This window comes from Antedon mediterranea, chromosome 11 (genome assembly GCF_964355755.1).
Source record: "Antedon mediterranea chromosome 11, ecAntMedi1.1, whole genome shotgun sequence".
NCBI classification, from domain to species: Eukaryota; Metazoa; Echinodermata; class Crinoidea; order Comatulida; family Antedonidae; genus Antedon; species Antedon mediterranea.
Genome location: NC_092680.1, coordinates 8,481,722 through 8,491,518, shown reverse-complemented (window position 1 = coordinate 8,491,518; position 9,797 = coordinate 8,481,722). Strand labels below are relative to the sequence as shown.

The following is a 9,797-nucleotide window of genomic DNA, read 5'->3' as shown; positions in this document are numbered from 1 at the left end:
AATTAAAGCATGATGAGGGTGGAGTAGGCCTAATGGTATAATCTCATATATGTTCACAGAGTTGATCTTAACCTAGAAAACGAAGATATAGAGATCACATGGATCGAGAAAAGTGATAAATTTAATGAAAATTATACTCCGCATTGCAAGTATTTAGGTCACTCGAATTTATTGACAAGTTAGAAAAATGTTTGAAAAGGTATCTAATGAAAACAAAGACAATAAAGGTAACACTAATACAAGTGTGGTCAACAGATGTAAGAGCATTACTAATAATGTGTTAACACAAGGTAGTTTTAATCAAGCAGATTCTCGGTTTGGCTTTTCATGTGGTAAAGCAGTGTGTTGCAAATAGTCTTGTCGCTATTCTTTATTCAACATTGAGGAATGGAAATGAATTTTTCTTTACTGATCTTGACAAAATATTGACTCTTGGAAATGAGTTGTACTATTACATTTAGAAAGATTCCACTATGCATGAGGACCTTTTGATGATTTCTGAACTGCCGAACGAATTAGATATTTTATAACACATTTGCAATCCTTTCCAGTGAATCAGTGTTTGGCATTATAGATGGGGATTTCGAATTGATGACCGATTAATGCTTTGTCATTAAATCAAGCTCTTGAACAAGAATTACACCAACTTAATGCATGTTTAATGAATTTCAATAGAAGTACATTCTCCATAATTAAACGTTTAAATGGTTTCCTTATATTGATCCACATGCAAGAGACTGATTTGGTTGTTTTAGTGGACATGGAAAGAGCATTTTAGCATTATTTAATATAGATTATAAATTTGACATTGACCTTTATAAGAATAAACCAACTAGAAAATATGTTTCAAGTAACACAATTGTTAAAAACGGTAATATTATCATCATCAAATCCATGTAGTACTAATAAATGGAATCGTCCAGTTTCCTATGTCAAACAAGTTCCTTCGTGTGCAAAACATGGGGAAAATGTAACCACTGTGTTTATGAATATTTGATATATTTTTATTCTGCATAATTATGTTTTAAATAAAATTAAAAATAAATAATAATGCCCTAAATTACCGTTGTTTTTATTTAAACGAATTAAATCAAAATAGAGGCCAATTAATTGTTTGGAGTTATGATGTCAACTGGTTACACGTATGCAAAGTATTGTTAGAAAATACTATTTTTATGAGAAAGTTCGGTAATTTTTTTATTTTAAAATTAAGTAAAATTCACGATGCTTTACTGCTAACGAAAACAATCTGTAAGTGGGTTTATTATCAATTTTTTTGCAAGGTTGTTATTTTATAACAAACAATAGAAATTGTATACCGGCAGCTACCTTGAATAAATATTTCAAGAAAAAACAATAAACAACATGTGGTTCTTTTTGAGTTTGAAAATTAGAGTGGATTAAAATAATATTTTGTAATTAGAGAGCTCATATTAAATCCAAATTTAACTTCAAACCTATAGATCACAATAATGAATTGTTTACAGCAACGGTAGCTAATCTACAAACATAATGTTTAATAATCTGATTAAAAAGTGCTTGGTACAAACGCAGAGCAAAATAAATACATAAATGAATTTTATTTGCATACTACAGACTTATTCATGAAGTCACTATAGATTCAAGTAAAGAATAAATAAACTGAGTAAGTCGTTCCTTACAAATGTTAGACAATAATTATAATAATATGTTTATATTTTACCAGAATCTTCACAATATTTAATTACTATACCTAACGTAAGTTTTACAAATTGACAGAATTATGATGCCAAACATTAAACATTTTACTAAATAAACAGCTGGAAAAATTGAAACTGTAAAAGACACCAATGTAATGTATATTTTCGGTCTTTTCTGTTTTATCCTTTCCATGGCAGCCTAAGAAATCGTTCAGAAATTATGATATGAAGTGAAGAAAGCAAAATCAAACAATCTGCGATAGAAATCAGTTGGTCAATTTAAGAGTCTGGAGATTGCTATTCATCCTGGATTCTCATTTGGATGCAACATAACGACGTAAGTTTGCGTTGACCAAGCACACGCACACGCGGCAGTTTGGACAATCCATCGCGTCAAAATTGGTCAAATTACTTAAGCTTGGTTACCGCTAGAGAATGCAAAGATTGTACAGCGTCGCAAGATACATAACTTAGACTTCATTCGGGCGGACAAAATACCCGGATGATTGTGGTAAATTGTGTGGGATTACAGGGAGCGTTGTAGAATTGGACCTAGAGCAACAGTTATCTATCTTGCCCAGCAAAGTTGCGCTATATACTTTTTTTGAGAATGCACAGAGTAGCGCCAACTATCGCTTATCCACAATATAAGCTGCTCGACACTTCCACAAAATATATTACAATATCATTAGCTCGACGTATATACTTTGATATACATAACGAAAAAAGCAGCATTATGATTTGTTTCAACCGTCGACATTTTCTTCTAATTTTTGGTGTATGTGTTATATCTATTTGGAATTTTGGGGAATATTTGAAAACCGTCGATTATGTAAGTTTCAATTAAATCTTAATAATTTATCAAAAAGTAACACGGTGTTTTTCGTCAATGCTTAAACTAATTTGACAATTATTTCATTTTTTGTGCCAGCAAAATATATCTTTAAATATAACTGTCTAATAAGCATGACGTCATCTGGTAAATATGGCTATGTTTTAACTTAATAATAGTTTTAATAACAAACACAAATGAGTCGGTAGAGTAGTAGTTTATGCTGTTTTTGTGGTGGTCGCGCTTACGTGCCTCACTATCAAAGTAGACGGTAATTTTTCCCGTATCCCTACAGGGTAGTGCCCCATCGGAGGTGCTGACCGGACGTGGGCGACCATTTTTTCCCCTTTTTTGTACATAATTGTTGTTAAATGTACCGTATATCCATTTAAATAATGGTTACTAAACTGAAAATCACTTGCTTCTTTTGGTATAGGCCTACTAATATGCATTTGTGAATTGTGAACACGTTAGGCATATATAATTAATTCTAAACCGCCCAGTGATATACTGAAATTTGAAACGATAAAGATGAGGAAAGCGAAAAAACGCCGATAATGTAAGAGTCACTATCCAATCGGGTTCCAACTATACAATGTTTAGTTGATTTAACATACAACTTTTTTATTTAACAAGAAATTATTATTATTCTGAATACAGTATAATGTACATTGAAACAATTTGGCCAAACACTTGAATTCACATGTTTAACTAAAACTAAATTTCAGAAAACTACTTGATCTCCACAGGTTAAATACAACTATCCTCGTCCAGCACTATTCACTTCATTTCATCCAAACATCACTAAAGGTGCCTCGGAAAAGAGCATTGGTACTAACAATTTTACTATTAAACCAGAATGTTGTACACGATCTGTTGTAATGGTTAATACAGAACAAGAACTTTCATCTATTAATGTTACAAGAAATACAACATGTGCTCCGAATTCTTCTACGATAAGCAGCAACAATGCAGCAGAACAAAATCTAACTGAAAAACCATTTACACATCCTTCAACTAGTTATTTCCGTATTCAAAATCTGCAACAAACTTATAATTTGTGTGATAAAATACACGTTGTAATCCAAGCAATGGATCAGTTCAAACGAAACAAAACGGAAGGTGGGGATTATTTTCGGGCCAAAATGTATACTACTGGTTTATTGGCAAGTGGGACAACTGATGGAAAGATTGTTGATTATAATAATGGTTCGTACAGTGCATTCTTTACACTAAGATGGAGTGGCAAAATAGCGATTAATGTAATGTTAATAAACAGCAGAGAAGCAATTGAAGCTATGAATCGTGTACGTAACGTTAAGCCCACTCGGTTTGTGTATGATGGAACATTTGTAGCTGAAAAACTCAAGAAAGTTGTCCGTTGTCATGTGGAATTACCTTCTTCTAAACACACATGTGACTACACAGATAAACGAACTGGTGAGCCATGGTTTTGTGAAAAACCAAGTAATATGCCATGTTCTGCATACTCTTACCATCGGGGTAATACACACCTAGGAGGGAGAGAGACCAGGGCAGTTTTTAAACCAACAGAGTCACGCTTATTCAGGTAAATTTTAAATATTGCAAAAGAGATTTTTAGTGATAATATTAATAATAATATTGCACCAAGCTAAATTAGTATTAGTAAAAATGTATTATATTGTAGTCTCTCTAAAAAATAACAAACAGTATTCAATTTGTAATGTTTTATAAAAGCTTCCCACGTAAAAAGTGCAAAAACTACACAACGTCAACTAGTTCAATTCTTTATACTTTATTTACACATCTGGCTTATACCAGGGATAACAACGCCATTGTAAATAATGCCAATCGATAAGCGTCCCACTCATAATCACTGTAAAGTGCAACACCGTCAATTTAATTACTTTGACCAAAAATTAGATTGATATAATTGACCCGGTATATATACTAAGAATTGTGGTCGTATTTGTATAGTAGATGCCATGTAATAGTAATCATTTTATTTTCCACACGCTCGTAAAATACATAAATTATGGAGGAAAAAAAACCATTACAGGTATATGCATTGTATGGAAGGAGACTATTTAAGTTTAACTTTAAGTCATAGCCACCTTAAACTGAGTTGAAAAAATTTACGAAACACGACTTAAAAAATAGTTGTATGCATTATATATAATAGACCTTTATGAGGTATTACACTTGATGAATGATACGTATAGATAATTAGATAATCGTGTTACATACCACTGTACTTATCGTACACTTTTATATTTTACTTACATCATAATACACTTAATTTTAAAGAACCATGAATAAAAGGAAATGACTGGTATAAAATACTAAAAAACAACTAACGATTGAAATGAATAATTTATAATAAATTCAGAACGCCTAAACAGTACAACAACAAACAGGAATAATAGTAATGTATGGGGAAAAATGAGGAAAACCCATGTTTTGTTGTTGTAATGAACATTAATCTTTTATGTTTTAGGTATGGGAAGAAGTCCACAGGTGTCAAGAAAATATACGTAAATGAATCAAGTAAGTTTTCTGCCTGTGTCTCAATTCTTAAAAAGCAATAGTATTAACTGCTTGATATCTATATATAAATTATGGTTAATTCTGACATAGGTGAGCACAATGAAGAAACTTCGGGACAAATCTCCGCCTTATCTGCCTCCGATGTACCACGAAACGTAGATTTGATAACATTAGTTTCCACTATTACGATATTGTTCCATATTTCTATCTTAGGAAGATATTATAAAGGGTTTTGAAAAAACAAAATTCTGATTTCATCAGTAGATTTTCAACTGTACGCGGTAGAAGTAATTTCCGCGTTGACGTGAGTCCACGGGTTCACGTTGCAACTTCCTGGTTTCAACTAAGTTGGCCGTTGGTGGCGATAGCCAATTTAGTTTCTTGTTGTTTATTTTCGGACGCGCGTGTGAAGGTGCAGTAGCAAAATAAAATTATACTGCAAATTAATATAGTTATATTTAATTACGTTAAATCTAAGGATACTTTATGTAATATTTATTTATATATATATATTGAATATTTTAATACTATTTTGTCATTAAAGATGAGCAAACATTGTGTATAGAATCATCAAGTGAGTGCCGACGAAATAATAAGTTCAAAGTGGAAAGGAAATTAGCCGCAGGATTTTATTTTAAAGACAAATGGTACTCCAACGAATGTACACTAAAGAATATAACAGTACAGTTAGCTTTATCATCGGGATGTTTAAAACACAAAAGATTATATTTTTTTGGAGACTCTACAATTCGACAGTGGTATGAATACTTTGTTTCTAAGGTTGAGAACACTACCAGTCAAAAATACACGGCTGGTGCCACTTGGTACACGGGACCTTTGTACGCGAACAGTACAAAGAATAACATGACGTTTTTCTTCAGAATTCACGCATATCCAATACGTGCAAGAACAATGCGCGTAGATGATATAAAGTATACAGCTAATGAGATTGATGACATCATTGCTGATCAAAATACCATCATTTTTGTGTGTTTGTTTGCTCATTTTGAAGCAACAAGTTTGCAAGTTTACTCACGTCGACTGAAAACCATTAAAAATGCTCTTCTTCGTTTATATCAACGTAGTCCAAAAACGATAGTTTTTATGAAAAGCGCTAATACGAGATCTTATGGTGGTGCGGTCGGCGCTGTTAATGTGGGTGATTGGTTGGCAATGCAGTTTGATGGAGAAATGCGTAAGATGATGGCTGATATCCCTAACCTGTATATTATAGATGTTTGGGACATGACCAACAATCACCGCGTAGGTGACAATATTCATCCTCCTCAAATTATTATAACAGAATATATAAGAATCGTATTGTCACTTATTTGTACTTAAACATTGTGTACCTTGTTTTCTGTCTTATACTTTAGATAATTAATTAGATAAGAATAAGTCATGTGGTCATGATGATATAATGATAAAATATATTGTAAGTAATTATGACCTACTTTCAAAACCAATTGCTCATAATATTGTTAACAAATCACTTGAGGGTGGTATATTTCCAGATCAATTAAAAATAGCAAAAACTGTGCCTGTGTATAAAAAGGGTAATAAAGATGAGGTTAGCAATTACAGACCGATATCTATCTTACCATGTCTATCTAAGATCTATGAGAGGGTAGTATACGATCAGACAATGTCATTTTTACTTAAACATTACTTAAACATAATATACTTAGCAAGTCGCAATATGGGTTTAGGGAGGGACACTAAACCGAACAAACACTTCTTAATAAAAAGCAATAGACACATTGACCAAAGCAATTGATAATAAAAAATCGTAATAGGGGTCTTTCTAGATCTGTCAAAAGCAATTGACTCTATGAATCATGACATATTGCTTGATAAACTAAGGTATTATGGAATAAGAGGCATTGCTCTAGAATGGTTTGTAAGCTAATTAAGTAATAGGAAACAATATGTAGAAATCGAAGGATGTAAATCTGATTACACAGAGATAACACACGGGCTCGATACTGGGGTCGTTATTGTTTCTATTGTATGTTAATGATATGCCTGGTGTATGTACCCAAACAGAAACAATAATGTTCGCAGATGACACCAACGTTTTCTTAGAACATGAATAATGAAATACATCGTCTAAGTATGTGGTTCAAAGCAAACATGCTTACTGTAAACGTAACAAAAACGAAATACATATTGTTTAAAGGCAAAACTAAACAAATTGATATTGGCCTAAATAAGCTCAAAATAAACGATGATGTACTCGTACGGAAAGTAAATTATGATAAAAAGTGCTTCTAGCCAATTTAATCCTTTTGTTATTTGGGTCATTATTTGACCTAAAAACTTTCGAAAACAACTTGTGCTTTTTCCTAATACATTTTTTAATTGATAGTGGTCCATGGATTTTTTTCTTCAATGTTTTTTACCGAACGTTGGACAAAAGGGGCATGTTACAAAGGTTACTAAATGAGGTATACAATTTATTGTAAGAATCATCAACATCTTTAAACATATAAACTTCATCCCATGATATATTAGATAGATCATAAATAAATGCATTTGTATTAAAGTTACTAAAATCACGAACAAAAATAGAATCCATTTTTTCACTTCAAACAATATTCTCAAATATTGAAAAAACAGAGAAATGATCAGAAATATCGCAAACAATTGAACCAATTTGTATTAAAAACATTGGCATAAATATGGTCAATTAAGGTAGAAGTATCTTTAGTGACCCTGGACGGAGTTTCAATTAGGTTGTGCATATTTAATCAATTAAGTTTATTAATAAATTAGTCTATTAACAGAAGAATTTAAAACATCAAAAGTAAAGTCACCCAATATAATACAATTATTTTTTTTCAATTTTATTATTATTTAGTATATCCAAAACACTGTTATAAAACTCAGTTAGGTCCGTTATTTTGCCTGTATATAACACCATCAATAAATTTGCTCTCATCATTAGACAATTCCAACTACTGTACAATGATTCTGAGTTGGCTATTGTATAATCAAGCATTGGAAGAAGAGTGAACATAAATACCTACTCCACCACTCCTACCATGTTCTCTGCATTTGTATTCAAATGAGTATGAGACATCTGGATTTTGAGTACCATATAAAAAGGCAACAATTGATACAATTAGTGGAAGATATTACTTAAAGGCAATATATAAGCTATAGAAAAGTTGTTTGCATGGTAAACAATCGAGCGAGCTCATATGTCAAAATCAATACCAACTTTATTAACATCATCATACATAAATAGTACAATACAATACAATATGTATGTGTGTGTGAAAAGGAGCCAAAAATCATGGGTTGTACCGGGATAAAAATATTAATTGGACAACATAGCGTCATCTACCTAAAGACCGACGGCGAACTGCATACATATGTCGATATATTTTTTACCGTGCCTCAATTATGTCGTGTAATGCTCCAAATCCTTAAATCTGGTATATTGCATGCAATTATTTTTAAATATCAGTTTAATTGGCTTCTTATATACTGTATAGGTATAGTTTAAATCACCAGAACGTATGTTAAAACGAGTCTTTCGTTCAACAGGATACTCGGCCGTACCCTATGTAACAGAGTTGTTAGTGGGACAATGTTTGGTTACTGTCTGTCTGTATTTTTTATATCTCAATGGTATTTTCGTATATCCCAAGGGTAATAGGTCTAATTACAATGCAAAAAAACCCCCCCAAAAATAGCCGTGTGGTTAAATCTTACTTGTAGTGGCTGGGGAATTTATAGGGTACTGTCTTGGGCAACATACATTTAAGTTGCCGTCAATGGTATTTTCGTATATCGCCTGCAATCGAAAGTTAAACAATATGCCATGTCGCTCTTCGAGTTGTTAAATCTTAGGGGTCGGAATCGTAAATTGTTGGCCTACTATCTGAGGAAACTTACAGGATAAAGTTGCTGGCAATGGTATTCGTATATCCCAAAAGACAATAGTTACAATGTAAAAGGAATTTACAACTTACAGGATAAAGTTGCTGTCATTGCTGTTTTAACATTGTATACACATATGCGGACAATGTCCAACAACTTTTATCCGTGTGGCTTTTCACATGATTAAATCCATTTTTTACTCCTATTTGGTGTCCCCAGGGAAAATTTACAGGATATGTGTGTGGTCGTTAAGAGAGGAGGTGGTCGATTATGAGAAGCGGTCCCAGTGGTGGCGCCAGCGGGGGGGGGGGGGGGGCTACGGGGGCTCTAGCTCCCTCGTCGGGGAGCCTAGCCCCCCCCCCCGTTGGGGAACACGGGTACTTTTTGTCGGGGAATATAACATACAGTAAAAAAAATTCACGTTCACTTCATATAGCTTCAGCGCCTAGAAAACCACGACGTTCCATTGACCGTGAGAGTACGTCAGAGGGCTATTATGCACTTTTATGCATTCATTATTGCCAGAGATCTAACTACTAAACAATAGCTAGTACGCACTTGTTTGGCGGTATCCCTTTGTACGAATCGTTCACCGTTGGGTCGAGACGCGTGATATCATGTTCCATCCAGGGACAAAAATGTGTAATGTAGTTATTTTCCAGGCGAAGTTTACTGACGGTTACCGAAGGGAACACGGGTACTTTTTGTCGGGGAATATAATATACAGTAAAAAACGTTCGCGTTCACTTGGTAGCTTCAGCGCCTAAAAAACCGCGACGTCTCATTGACCGTGAGAGTACGTCAGAGTGCTATTATGCAATTTATATGCATTCATTATTGCCAGCGATCTAACTTACTACTAAACATTA

The 9,797-nt window shown here is 33.3% G+C and overlaps 1 protein-coding gene across 1 annotated transcript; it reads left to right on the top strand.

The window, feature by feature from the left end:
* Positions 1-3,274: 3,274 nt before the first annotated feature.
* LOC140062980 (NXPE family member 3-like) lies at positions 3,275-7,126 on the top strand. The gene is made up of 4 exons (XM_072109398.1): positions 3,275-4,081; positions 4,315-4,330; positions 4,941-5,040; positions 5,585-7,126. Exons 1-4 carry the CDS (start codon positions 3,393-3,395, stop codon positions 6,379-6,381), a joined length of 1,602 nt encoding a protein of 533 aa, XP_071965499.1. The 5' UTR covers positions 3,275-3,392; the 3' UTR covers positions 6,382-7,126.
* Positions 7,127-9,797: the final 2,671 nt, after the last annotated feature.

Excerpts from the sequence above, each read along its gene's own strand:
- LOC140062980 (XM_072109398.1), top strand. The coding sequence starts at position 3,393 with ATGGTTAATACAGAACAAGAACTTTCATCTATTAATGTTACAAGAAAT. Across the intron at positions 5,041-5,584 it reads AATATACGTAAATGAATCAA|ATGAGCAAACATTGTGTATA; the intron begins GTAAGTTTTCTG and ends TTGTCATTAAAG.